This window comes from Chrysochloris asiatica, unplaced genomic scaffold, assembly GCF_000296735.1.
Source record: "Chrysochloris asiatica unplaced genomic scaffold, ChrAsi1.0 scaffold00139, whole genome shotgun sequence".
NCBI lineage: Eukaryota > Metazoa > Chordata > Mammalia > Afrosoricida > Chrysochloridae > Chrysochloris > Chrysochloris asiatica.
Window position 1 is genome coordinate 2430099 of NW_006408657.1, and position 15111 is coordinate 2445209.

Genomic DNA, 15111 nt, shown 5'->3' on the forward strand with positions numbered 1-15111 from the left:
TCACTTTTTTGCAAGATTTCAATTTTTATTCCATCAATTCCTGGTGCCTTGTTCTTTGCCATTTCCTTCAAAGCACCTTGGACTTTTTCCTTCAGTATCATTGTTTCTTGATCATATGCTACCTCTTGAAATGGTTGAACATCAACCATTTCCTGTTGGTACCGTGACTCTGTATATTCCTTCCATCTTCTTTTGATGCTTTCTGCATCATTCAATAATTTGCCCACAGAATCCTTAAACAATGAAAGTTGAGGCTTGAATTTTTCTTCAGTTCCCCCAGCTTGAGAAATGCTGAGCGTGTTCTTCCCTTTTGTTTTTCTGACTCCAGATCTTTGCACCTTTCATTGTAATATTTGGCTTTGTCTTCTCTAGCTGATCTTTGAAATATTCTATTCAGCCCTTTCACCTTCTGAAGTCTTCCATTTGCTTTAGCAGATCTATGCTGGAGAGCAAGTTTCAGTGCCTCTTCTGACATCCATTTTGTTCTTTTCCTGCTTTCTTGTCTTCTTAAGGAATTTTTGCTTTCTTCATGTATGAGTTTATATTAATGATGGAGGAATAACTCAGAAAAAGAGGATGAGAATATTTGAACATTTCAAAGATTGTAAGCAATATCACTGAATTGTACACATAGAAATCATTGAATTATTGAATGTGTTGCTGTGCATATTTGCAACAACAATAGCAACATTAAATTTTTTAAATGGTTAAAAAGAAAGCAACTGATTTTCTATATTATAATTTTATCCAAGTTTAACATATTGTGATGTTGGAATGCACTGCATTTAAGTGAGAAGATATAGAAATCATACATTATGTTAAATATATAAAGAAAGAAAAATGTCAGGTTTTTTTCCCTGTACAAACATGAAATAATACTAATTCTAGGTTTTATGGAATAAAATCTGTTTTCAGACAGACTCAGCAAGTCCACACATCTTTAGAACATTCAAGCCTTCTATGATAACAAGTCCTGTTGTGGTGCTGTAGGTTAATGTGATGGACTGCAATGTCAATTTGAACCACAAGGTCGGTTGTTCTGACTCACCAGCCGCTCCTTGGAAACCCTATACCATGTCGTTATGGGTGAGAAACAACTCAACAGCACTTAACAACAACAAGGATAAGGCTTATCTTGAAATCCTTACAAAGTTCATTATCATATGATATTTTACTGTTTTAATGGTGGTGCCAATATAAAACACCTTGGTAGATAATTTATTAAATGATTTCATGTATAGAGTAGAATAGAGTTCGAATGTGGCATAGTTTAAAAGTATCTCCAAAGTCTTTTGTAAAGATTAGTTGTATTTCTTCAAATATTTTCATGTGTAGCATTTACTTCTTTATGCTGTTATGCTATCAATTCATGTTAAATTTCTGGAGCTATCCCATTTAATTTGCAATGAGCAATCCAAGATAGTGTTCATGATATCAAAGGGAGATAACTGAAAGTGAAGCCAGAATAATGTCCCTGAATCCCCTACTTACACCAGCACTTGGCTCTTGCTTGTTTTCTTGTATTTCTTTTGTTGTGTGGTTAAGTGCCATCTAATCAGTTCCAACTCAAAGATACTGTATAGCATTTCCAAGGAATGGCAGGAGGGTTTGAACTGCCGACATTGTAGTCAGCAGTCCAGTGCTTACCCTAAACCAGGACTGCATTTTTTTCTTTTAGTTGATCATAAACATGTTCATTTCATTTATGCCAGGAACTGCCATCAGTAAGTCATATGACTTCACAGTGAGAAAGACAGGTTAAATAGGCTTTTTTCTGCCTTTAGCAAAATTGAGATTATTCAGGTTGATGAAGAAGGCAGCAATGTCAACGTTCTAGTCAAATTTGTGAACTGTCCACCAGAATACATTCTCACTTCGTTCGAGTTAAAGACCTACTCAGAGTTGGAACAGGACACATGACTATTCAGCTATCCCTGAAATGTAGACATGACCAAGGTACTAAGTTATGGCCAATAGAATATGAGTGGAAATAATACATGGTGGTTTCTTAATAATTGATTAAGGGAAAGCTAGTTGTCCTGTACTTCATTCCCCCCCAGCTTTGTAGCCAGAATTAAAAATGTGGTGGCAGTGAGTAATTTTTTACTGTTTAAACATAAACTCCAAGGACTACAGAATAATTAACTTGAAAGAACCTAAGTTTAAGGAAGGCCTACCTGCATGGTGTATAGTGAGTGAATCATGACAAACTATAGACAACATTGCAAATATGAGTATTCCAGAACAATTAATTGTGCTGATGAGGAATCTGTACCTGGACCAAGAGGCAGTTGTTCAAACATAACATGGGAACACTGAATTGTTTGAAATTAAGAAAGTGTGCAACAAGATTGTATTCTTTCACCATACTTATTCAACCTGTATGCTGAGCAAATAATCTGAGAAGCTGGGTTCTATGAAGAAAAACGTGGTATCAGGATTGAAGAAAAACTCATTAACAGCCTGCAAAATGCAGATGATACAACCTTTCTTGATGAAAGTTACTGATGAAGATCAAAGAGCACAGCCTTCTGTATGAATTACATCTCAAAGTAAAGAAAACAAATATCCTCAGCACTGGACCAATAAACAACATTCTTATCAACAGGGAAAAGATTGAAGCTGTCAAGGACTTCATTCTTCTTGGATCAACTATCAACACTCACGGAAGTAGCAGGCAAATCTTCTGCACAAGAACTTTCTAAAGTGTTGAAGAACAAAGATGTCAGCTTGAGGACTATGGTGTGCCTGACCCAAGCCATGGTATTTTCAATAACCTCATATGCTTTCGAAGCTGGACAGTGAATAAGGAAGACTGTAGAAGAATTGATGCGTTTGAGTTATGGTGTTGGAGGAGAATATTGAAAGTTCCATGGTCTGCCAAAAGAACCAATAGATCCGTTTTGGAAGAAGTGCACCCAGAGTGCACCTTAGAGGCCAACATGTCCAAACTTCGTCTCTCATACTTTGGACATATTTTCAGGTGGGACCAGTCGCTGGAGAAGGATCTCATGTTTGGTAAGGTGGAAGCTCAGAGAAAAAGAGCAAGACCCACAACTAGATGGACTGCCCAGGTGGCAGCATCGATGGACACAAGTGTGGCAACCTTAGTGAGTTTGGGCCAGGATCCGGCAATGTTTAGTTCTGCTGTGCATAAGGTTCCTATGGGTCGGTACCGACTTGATGGCACCTAACAACAACATCTGCATAGTTTAAATGCTTGATGCACTAAGATGCTAAACAAAACCTGAAGGTTCAAGTTCACCTAGAAACACCTCAGAAGAAAGACCTAGTGATCTATTTCTAAAAAACTAGCCATTAAAAGCCCTACGGAAGGCCACTCTACTCTGACAATATGAGGTCAGCATGAAGTCTGAATTGACTGGCTATCAACTGGTATTGAAATTCTATGAGGATTTCACGGAGCAATGATACCTTCCCTACCCTGAACAATAAATCCAATCATTAAATTTTTGAAAATTTCTTAAGTAAAAATAATCAAGAAAATTAGTTTTCAGTTTTCGACTAATCATATGGTTTTGTGTTTTACATGTTGTTGTTGTGTACCGTGGTGTCGATTCCAACTCATAATGACCCTGTACAGGGTTTCCGAGGCTGTAAATTTTTATGGGAGCAGAAAACCTCATCTTTCTCCCGCGGAACAGCTGGTAGTTTTGAACTGCTGACCTTGCAGTTCGCAGCCCAATTCGTAACAAGAGCTCCTTGTGTTTTACATAGTGTAACTAAAATTTAGCAACTTTTGGATCATATAGATAGCTAATTCAATTTTGACTAATTCACAGAAAAATAACTACCTTGTTAATACAATTAAACATTTATAAATTTTAAAAGGAGTGCCTTGGTTTATTTTTGCTAAAAATCCTAATTCCTTGGTAGTGCTTGAGGCAAAACCACATTGTTAATATAAATCATTTTACTTATATTCATATGAACTCACTTTCAAGCAACATAGTAATTTATGTACTGTTAAAATAAATAAATAAAGTTAAATGATGAGTGCCTGGACCTTAATTTTAGGAATTAACACATGTCTGATTGGATGTCAGAAAAGTGGTAAGAATTTCCTTGGTTTTTGATGACTGTGGGATCCAACTGAATAGTGAGGTCCTTGGCAAGTCACTGAGAACTCAAAACCTGATCTGGGACTAGGGTTTCTGATTAATACTGAGGGCATTAATACTGCATTCATTCTTTTAAGGACTTACTCATAACCAACCTAATTATAAACAAACCTTAAGAAGACTCTTGTTAAAGCTTAACATTGGTTTTATCAGAGTCCTCAAAAATAGAGGTAAACTATTGATGAATTTTTGAGGAAAAGGAAAATGAACCAACAGAATATTTTCTAGTTCTACTGATGTTGCACAGTAATACCTCCTTATGAAATCAAATTGCAATAGGCTTTCTTATATATTAAAAAACAACTTTTGGTAATATAGGTTTTACCTTTCCCCAGGCAACTTCTGAATCCAAATTACCAGGCATCCCTTCAACTGCTGATCTCTTTGTCAATTCCATATCTGTAGCTGCCAGCCATTCTGTTAAGGCATTCATTTCCTTTCGCATCTTCCGGGACAATTTCAAGCATTTTTCCAACTGTTGCTTTCTTTCTGTTACCTGAAAAGAAAGATAATAAAATTGGTTTACTTCTTCATTTCAGGTTTATAGATATATAATTGGAACTTTCATATCTTTGTCATTTTAAAACAAGCTTTTTATTACAAGTTTTGTTTTCCAAACCATGTGAAACACAACATATTCAGAATATGATTAGCTAATAAAAACCAACTAGGTCAGATAAGATTCCCTACCCCAAAAGATAGTGTTTGATGTCTGCTTACATGATAGAAAGGAAAGCTATTAGAACTTATCTCTATTATAAATAGAAAATAATTTATGATCAAAGTTTGTCATAATTAGGAAGACAGAAGTCAATCTGAAGATATAGTCTTAGAAACCTGACAGAATTTGGTCAAGGAGGTAGGCAAAAATATGTACAATCTTCTAGATATGAGTGAGGCTAGCTTTTGCTTGCAAGAAATCAAAATGGAGAAAGAATACAATATACATTAAAAGGCATGGGTATAAGCAAGTTGCTCACCCAGGAGACCTCAAGGCAAGTGGTCGGGTCAAACACCCATCAGGGATTTTGGGCAAACCCCCACCCACATTCATCACCAATAAGAGTAAGTAAGGGAAAAACAGAAATGAAGCTGCAAGCTAAGCCCTACAACGTTCAATAGACTCCTGTTAAACTGGGTGGAGAACTGGTTGGTCAGCAGTGTGGCAAGACCTGGGGACTCTTGGGCCAAGAGTCAGTGACATAGCCACAGAGGACTAGAGTGGAGAATGAAGCATCCAGCTGATAAAAAGAGAGGGCATATGTACAAGAATATTCACACTTGCAGATAATACCCAATTGACCTGGCTTCGATGACTGGATGATCAAAGCTCAACTAGAAGAAAGAAAAGGAAAAAAAAAACAACAACTGTAATCCGATACAATTTGATGAGCTTGACCTACATCTGTGGATGCAGTAGCTCAAAAGAGGGAACAAATCTTTTCAGCAAGGGTCATTCCCACCCCTCCATACACAAAGTAGACAGGGATGGGTAACTTGGACATTGGCTACCCAAAAGGGGAGGGGGGCTACAAAGGCAAGAAGTGACTGGCTTACAAGCTTTCAAGAGGGAGCATAGATCCAGAAGACATGGAGGAAGGTCGAATCTCCACTGAGTAGTATATACTCTGTCTGGGCGGGGCTAATGAAAGGAGATGGGCATAGGTCCCTTGTGGTACAATGGTGAATAATTGTTATCAGGACTGACTGAGTGTGTTGGAAATGTAAAAGTAAACGTTTTGTAGCAAAAGGAGGGGAGTGATTCACAATGCAGTCCAGGAGCCGAGGTCCCTGGAACCATCAAGGGAGAAGAGCAGAATGCGAGACCCTACCCAGAGAACCAGTGATGCCAGAGATGGAAGCAGAGACGACGAGTTGGAGAGATGGAGCAGCTGGGGACTTTAGGCTCAGAGAGGAAGAGGGGATGTGTACTGATGACCGGGGGGCAGGCTTGCAGGGTAGACCCTTTGGTTGGTTGATGATGCATGGAGGGGATTGTAATCATGGCAATGAAATGATATACGATAGGATGAATGTAAAACTAATGTTCTCCCATGAAAACTATCAATTAATTTACCATAAAACATTTTAAAAAAGGCATCAGTGTTTGTATTGTATTTATAATTAGCAATTCTAAGCTCATTGCATCCTATTTTGCCATCTTCCCTGCCACCACCACCCACCCCTAAAAAAAGTGTCTTAAATTTGCAAGAAAAAAACAAAAATAACAGCACATTTGCTGCTTAAAACTACTCTTGCCATCTCACAAGGGCTAAAACAGGAATGGGAAAATAACTTTCACTTTTATTGAGAGGAAATCATGGCTTGACTCTGTGTCCAGTTTTCATTGTTTATAACTGACATTCTCAAAATGAAATTCTTCCCCATTCTCAAAAAAGGGCATGGCCTGACTTATTTCCTCACCATTTTTATACAGGTGTGTTGGGCTGCTAACCGCAAGGTCAGCAGTTTGAATCTTGCAGGCGCTTTGCTGGAGAAAGATGAGGCTTTCTGCTCCCTTTAAGAATAACCATATACAGAATCACTATGAATCAGAAACCATATACAGAATCACTATGAATTAGAAAAAAACCCTGTGGCACATAACCACAACCACCCCATTTTGTAGGATTTTTTTGGGTGGTTGGTGGAATGTTGTTAGGTGCCATCAAGTCGGTACCAACTTATAGCGACCCTATGTACAACAGAACAAAATACTGCCCAGTCCTGAGCCAACCTCACAATAGTTGCCATGGTTGAGCCCATTGATGCTGCAACTTTGCCAATCCATATCGCTGGGGGTCTTCCTCTTTTTCTCTGACCCTCCCAAACATGATATCCTTTTCCAGAAACTGGTCCCTCCTGACAATATGTACAAAGTATGAGAGATGAAGTTTGGCCATCCACGCCTCCAAGGAGTACTCAGGCTGCACTTCTTCCAACACACATCCGTTTGTTCTTTTGGCAGCCCATGGTACTTTGATTTTCTCCTCTAACACCATAACTCAAATTCATCAGTTCTTCTATGGTCAAACAGGCCAAAATTCCTCACCAAAGTAATACTTAACATCAGTAAAAACTACACACATTATATCAGCTGCTCAATGTTAAATTTTGTTATTTCAAATATTTTTTTAATGACTTCACTATGTTCATTACAGATCCTTAAAATAGAATTGGGTTTTACAATGCATGTTTTGCAAGTCGAATAAAGGAATATGTGAAAAAGTTCCATTTATTATGACAAAACTGAGATTTTTTTGAAATGAAATAATTTCGATTACTTCATGTTTGTTCTTGTGTTTACTTGTTCTGTGTCTGCATGTAATCTTTTTGAAAACCCCCCTTTTCTGTCATGGAGGATGGAGAATAGAACATTGCTGTTGTTGGTAGGTTGGTTTCAACCCATAGTGACCCTAAGTACAATAGAACAAAACACCACCTGGTCCTATGCCATCCTCAACATTGCTGTTAAGTTTGAGCCCATTGCTGCTGCCACTGTGCCAATACATCTCATTAGGAGACACCCTCTTTTTCTATGACCCTCCACTTTACCAAGCATGATGTCCTTCTCCAGACACTGGTGCCTCTTGATAATGTGCCTGAAGCATGGCCATCTTAGCTTCTAAGGAGCATTCTGGCTGTACTTCTTCCAGCTCAGATTTGTTTGTTCTTCTGGCAGTCCATGGTACTTTTTATACTCTTCTCCAACATCATAATTCAGATGTATCGAATGTTCTATGATCGTCCTCATACATTATCCAATTTCGGCTTTCATATCAGGCTATTGAAAATATCATGACTTGGGTCAGCTTCCCTTTAGTCCTCAAACTGACATCTTTTTTCTTGAATATTTTAAAGAAGTTTCATGTAGCAGATTTGTCTAATGCAACAATATGTTGTCTGGAGCATTACGTGTAAATATTTTGATTGTATGAGGCAACATGTTGCAATGGAAACATATTAGGCTCTGCCATCCCCAGTTGATTTCCAACTTTACTATAATCTTGGGCAGGACTCCCCTTTTTTCCTCAGTTTATTCATCCATTAAATGGGGCCATTCTAACTATCACATGGGGCTGTTGTCAGTATAAAGCTGGTCAGTTAATTTGAGATAGCCGAACACATTATGGCAGCTCAGTCTCTTCCTTCCTTCTCTTTAGTTCACATTTGTTGTTGTTGGAAGTGCCATCGAGACAGTTCCGACCCAAAGCAACCCTGTATAGGGTTTCCAAAGAGCTGCTGTAGAGCTTGAACTACTGACCTTGCGGTTCAAACAGCTTTGCAGTTTGGTGCATTAACCCACACCGACACACCAGGAGTGCTTAAATATATGCTAGAAAAGCTTTGTTTACATGTATGCTATAGGGAAAAAAATCAACACATCAAATATACAACTTTAAATATTATGAGACATGAAGAGTAGAATTCAGGTTAATATCAACTCAGGGAATGGATTAAAACAACAACTACAACAACAAAACAACAACTGCAAGTGTATATTTTTGCAACATATTTGAAGCATAGTAAGTAGCAGGAATCTATATAGTTCTACAACCAACATAGTAATCTAGCCATAAAGATGTAATAATATCGAATGGTTAATATGTAATATTTAATGTGTTTATAAGATTTAAATTGCTAAAATCAAAATAAATGCCTTGTAACTTTGGTGCCATTTTCAAACATGAAAAAAAAACTCACTAGCTCTTTTGACAGAATATGTGTACAATTAGAAAATAGTTAGATGTCAATGTTGTAAGTTTTTTTCTCTTTACAGATTTCCCCTCTATTATGTTTTCCCCTCAGGGAAATAATAGCAGCTACCCCTAAGACTGCAATGATTTTTGTTTCTTAGTGGGAAGGAAAAAAGAAAAACAAAAAACCTTACTGTATTGCACATTTCTATGTATAGTTATATTTTTCTATGCAATATTGCTAGAAAAATGATCCTAGACTCAATATCTCAAAGACATTCTATCTCCCCAGAGTTAATGCATTCTTGATTTGTATTTATTTTACTTTGTTTATATCCAGTTAAGTAGATTTAAACAAACAAACAAAAAAAAAACACAGGAGACACTGCCATCTTAAGGAAACATTTTTACACATTTTTGTCTGTGTGAATATCTGTGGGAAAGGAAGGCATTTGAAAGAGTGCCACTTGCAGTAGACTGTCCCAGAGCATTATTTCATGAACAATTGAAAATGTAAGATTATTTTAAGGCTGATATGAGTACATTTATTTATGGCCTTTTATATTAAAATTATAGCCAAACAAGGATCATAGGGTGCTAAGTGTAATATTGGAGTCCTGGTGTGGCATTGTGAGTTAATGCAAAGTCGTTTGAACTGCAAGTTCAGCGTTTCAAGCTCACCAGCTGTTCCTTGCACCCTATACAGGGTCGCTATGGGTCAGCGAAGGCAATTCACAACAACAAAAGGTGTAATATTATGTCTCTATAGATTTAAATACATACATAAAAATGATTCTATTTTATTTATTGAACAATTAAGCTAAATTGTTGTTGTTGTGAAGTGCCATCGAGTCGGTTCCAACCTATAGTGACCCTGTATAGGGTTTCCGAGGAGCAGCCAGTGAGCTTGAACTGCCAACCTTGCAGTTCAAATGGCTTTGCAGTCTGGTGCATTAAACCACAGCACCACACCTAAATAGTTGCTATTAAAACAAACTAACAAATGTGTGTTGGTAAGAAAAGGTGAACATATTGAGTTCAGGCAAGTACAAAATCATGATTTCAAAGGTGATTAAAATAGTATTCTTTGTGAATAAAAAAGCATCATGTCTTGAATAAAATATCTTTTACTCCCTTTCTTTTTTTTAATCAAAAACATTCTTCTTGAATAAGTTAGGAAGGTAAAAAACAGACCTTTTTTTTCATTTATGGAATACATGACTAAAAGCAGTTTTTAAAGACAATATTTATATTGATTCCCTTTATCATGAATATTTATAAATGAATCTTTTCTCAGAAAACACATTTTTGTTTTATGCATATTATGTGTTTTCTCATACTATTAAAGTTATGGTGGCACTGTGGATTAACGAGCTGGACTACTAAGTCAGTTTGAACCACAAGGTCAAGGTCAGTAGTTCAAGATTACCAGCTGCTCCTAGGAAACCCTATACAGGGTTGCTATGAAACCCACACAATGGCACTTAACAACAACAACAACTTAAAGTTAAGTATTTTAATTATGTCTTTTATTTTGCTTTAATGACACTGATAAAAGACAAATGGATAAAGTAAACATCAATTTTAAAATGTAAATTATCAGAGATAAACACATCTTTGAATCTTTATAATTGTCATTTAATTTACAATAATACTGAATTTAGGACACTAATGCTCTTCCAATGTCACTTTTATATTGTCAGTGATTTATTCTATGTCATTTTATGTTAACTTTACTCCTTTAAAGTCAAAGATGCTCTTCAAATCATATGAGGAAAGAAAAGCCCCAGGCAATAATTTACATTTAAATGAAAGTATTTTCATAAAACTTAACTTTTAAAAATACTTATGTTCTTTAAAATGTATACTTATCAGCACTTTAATTTAGTATATAAGTCACATAGGTCAAATCATAAACTCTGGTGTATAAAGGAAGGTATAGTATTAGGATTGGAGTCCTGGTATGGTGCTGTGTGTTAATGCGCTGGATTGCAAAGTCATTTGAACTGCAAAGTCAGGAGTTCAAGCTCACCAGCCACTCCTGGGAAACCCTATACAGGGTCTCTATGTGTTGGAATTGTCTTGATGGAACTTAATAACAACAAAAACGTGTTTTAAGATTAATATTAGATATTCTTCAAATGATTTTAAATAGTATGAAACTGAAATGTGTGAAAATAATTCAATACTAGGATAAAACATCAATTTAAGATACGACTTTTATCTATGAGGTGATCTTTAATACATGATAAAATTTCTATAAGGCTATTAGGGTTTTGTTTTTGTTGTTCCCCCCCGCTCCCCCACCTCAATGCAAATGAATGGAAGAAATGGATAACTGAAATACATTTTATTTCAAGATGACCACATGCTTTGAAATTAGTTGAGTATCCATATATGCGTTCTTATCTTTTTGACACATAGTATGTGAACTTTTTGTCATAGGATGAACACAACTTTTCTTTTGAAATATGGCGATTATAATTTACAGGTTTAAAACATAAAAAATATAGTGGCTACCAATGAAAAATTATATGTTCACATAATTAGATTTTAAAATTTCCTTTCTTTTACTGATAATCTATCTGAAACTAATAACTTCAAGATATACATTTTCAATATACATATTTTCAGACAATTTTCAGTGTGAAATATTAAACCTCAAACTCTTTGTGGCTACATAACAAGCATCAAAAATCATTCGAATTTGTCTCTTGTTGTTGTTAGGTGTCATTGAGTAGATACTGACTCAGCAACAGAACGAAACACTTGTTAGGTTTGAGCCCATTGATGTTGTCTCTGTGCCAACCCATCTCGTTGGGGGTCTTCCTCTTTTTCTCTGATCCTCCACTTTAACAAACATAATATCCTTCTCCAGTGACTGGACCCTCCAGTCATTATGTTAGAAGTACCAAAGACGAACTCTGGCCATCCTGGCTTACAAGGCACACTCAGGTTGTAAGTCTTCCAACACAGATCTATTTGTTCTTTTGGCAGTCCATGGTACTTTCAATATTCTCCTCCTACACCATAACTTAAATGCGTGAATTATTCTACAGTCTTTCTTATTCATTATCCAATTGTAGCATGCATATGAAGTTATTGTGAATATAATGGCTTGTGTCAAATCTACCTTAGTCCTCAAACTGTAATCTTTGATCTTTGACACTTAAAGAGGTCTTTTGCAGCAGATTTGCCTTAATCGATACAGCATTTGATTTCTTGACTACTGCTTCCATGAGTGTTGATAGTTGATTCGAGCAAAATGAAGTCATAGACAATTTCAGTCTTTTTTCCATTTATGTGGATATTATTTATTGCTCCAGTGGAAAAGATATTGCTCCAGTGGAAAAGAGCTATGGGATGACATCAAGAACATCATACAGGAAGAAAGCAAATGGTCACTGAGAAGACAAAACAAAAGTGAAAGATAAAAATAGATGTTAGAATTCATAAATTTGCTCTCTAGCATAGAGATGCTAAAGCAAATGGAAGAAGTGAGGAGGTACAAGAGCTTAATAAAAAATTTCAAAGGTCAGTTGAAGAGAAAAAAGTCAATATTGTAACAAGATGTGCAGAGACCTGGAGTTAGAAAACCAAAAGGGAAGAACATGTGCATTTCTCAAGCTGAGGCAAATGAAGAAAAAATTCAAACTTCAACTTGTGGTATTGAAGGATCCTCTGGGCAAATTATTGAATGATGCAGAAAGCATCAAAAGAAGATGGTACAGAGTCACTGTACCAAAAAGAAATGGTTGATGTTCAATCATTTCAAGAGGTAGCATATGATCAAGAGCCAATGATGCTGAAGGAAGAAGTCCAAGGTGCATTGAAGTCATTGGGAAATAGCTAGTCACCTGGAACTGATGGAAGACAAATTGAAAACTTTCACCAAAGTGATGAGTCACTGGAGGTACTCACTCACCTATGCTCACATTTGCTCATATCTGGCCAACCAAATAAAAGATACATGTATTTGATTTTCTACGGTATTCTTTATTCACTATGGAACTTTCACATGCATATGAGGTTATTGAGACCATTAATGCTTGCGTCAGGTGCACCTTAGTCCTCAAAACTGACAGGAGACCCAACGGAATGCAGAAATCTTCGTACAATATAATTGACATATCCATGTAAGTAAATTATTACTAAAGTTAATACAGAAACAGCTGTAACCATACACTGACAGAGAACTTCCAGAGGTTCAAGCTGGTTTCAGAAGAGGACATGGAACACGAAATGATTGCAACAGTACATGGAAAATGAGCTGCAAGAAATGCTAACCAGATACAGAAGAGAAAGTAGAACTAGACATATTATTGTTGATGTCAGATGGATCTTGACTAAAAGCAGAGAATACTAGAAACATTTACTTGTGTTTTATTGACTATTCAAAGACATTCAACTGGGTGGATCATAACAGATTATAGATAGCATTAAGAAGAATGAGGCTTACAGAACACTTAATTTTGCTCACGAGGAATCTCTACATATACCAGGAGGCAGTCTTTCGAATAGAAGAAGAGGACACTAAATGGTTTAAAATCAGCAAAGATGTGTGTCTTAGTTATCTAATGGTTGTTGTTGTTGTTATGTGCCATCGAGTCGGTTCCGACCCATAGCGACCCTGTTTAGGGTTTCCGAGGGTGTAAATCTTTACGGGAGTAGAAAGCCTCATCTTTCTCCCGCGAAGCAGCTGGTAGTTTCGAACCACTGACCTCAAGGTTCGCAGCCCGATTCGTAACCACTACGCTACCAGAGCTGGTTTATACTATAACAGAAATACCACAAGTGCATGGCTTTCACAACCAGAAATGTATTATGAAATAGCTTAAAAGGCTATAAGTCCACCTTCAGAATGGCAGCTCTAGGGGAAGATTTTCTTTGAGCAGGATATGGAGAAAGGTCCTTATCGCCTTTCAGCATCTGTAGGCCCAGTATTTCTTGGCGATCTCCATAAGTCTTGGCATCAATTTTTCCCTGGATCTATGAGCTTCACAGTGCAGGGACCCCAACTTGAAAGGATGCACTTCACTCCTGGGTCTTCTATTTTGGTGGTAGTAGCTCCCTCCTTCTCTTTGCTCAGTTGATTGATTCTAGATACAACCTAATCCTATAAATCACATCTGACCTCATTAACAACATTGAAGTCAAGTTATACAACATATAGGATAACTACATCAGAGAAGGGGTCACATCACGGGGAAAGTGATTACATTATATTAGATCTCATCACAGACAATTATTATTTCTTAGTTTCTGATAGCCATATCCATATATATGTATTGATATCGTTAAATGCCTTTGAGTTGGTTAGGACCCTATATAGAGTTTCCAAAGAGTGGCTGGTAAGCTTGACTAACCAACCTTGCTGTTCAAAGTGACCTTGTGGTCCAGTGCATTAATCCACAGTGCCACACCAGAATTATATATATAGTCCTGGTGTGGCACAGAAGGATACTGTTGTGCTGGACCTCAAGGTCAGTTTGAATCCAAAGGTCAGAGGTTCAAACCCATCACCCACTCCTCAGAAACCCTGTACAGGTTGGCTACGCATTGAAACTGGGTTGATGGAAATTATATATGTAATTTCATGGAAAAATGGGATAAAATATAATGAAACTTTTCCATGAACTTTAAAAAAAATATATATATACATACACATATACACACACAGAGAGAAAGAATGAATATGGATTTCTGATACTTTAATTATAAGTAATTACTGCCCCTTCCTACGAGATTTTAAAAGAAACAGGAAGAATCTGTGGTGTCAACAGGCACTTACCTTTGCACCCAATTCATTATAATGCAATTTCAAAGCTGTTACTCTTTCATCAAGTTCTTTGGGGTTTTCAGTCTGCTTCTTCTGTACAATCTGACGTCCTGTTTTTATCACCATTTCCACTTCAGACTTCACTTCACTCAGACTTTTATACAAGTTCTAAGTAAAAACATAAAACAACAAGAATAATGAGCAATGGGGTTAAATTAGATCTTAATATTATTAATAGAGAATTAAGGTAGTGGTTATTTTAATTGTTATGCATGTTTACCTTTGGAATAGAGTAGAATTTTGCAACTGTTCAGTATCTAGGTTTTTCATTTTTTGTTAATTTTAAATACATTATTGTCACTATATATACACATTCAGATGTGGATGATTTATATCTGTTCTTATTAATCCAAGTTAATAAAGATCACTTCTAAAAGTCACATGATTTCCATTATAGATGGTTGTTCTTCTTAAGTGCCATCGAGTTGGTTCT

The 15111-nt window shown here is 36.5% G+C and overlaps 1 protein-coding gene across 2 annotated transcripts in view; it reads right to left on the minus strand.

Moving 5' to 3' along the window:
* Nucleotides 1–15111, minus strand: part of LOC102838260 (dystrophin-like) — a 3237302-nt gene that overhangs the window by 1798328 nt on the left and 1423863 nt on the right. For both annotated transcript variants that reach the window (XM_006870143.1, XM_006870144.1), the window contains exons 33-34: nucleotides 14631–14786; nucleotides 4468–4638 (exon numbers count right to left, since the gene is read on the minus strand). In XM_006870143.1, coding sequence (XP_006870205.1) covers nucleotides 4468–4638; nucleotides 14631–14786 — 327 coding nt within the window. The remainder of the gene's footprint in view (nucleotides 1–4467; nucleotides 4639–14630; nucleotides 14787–15111) is intronic.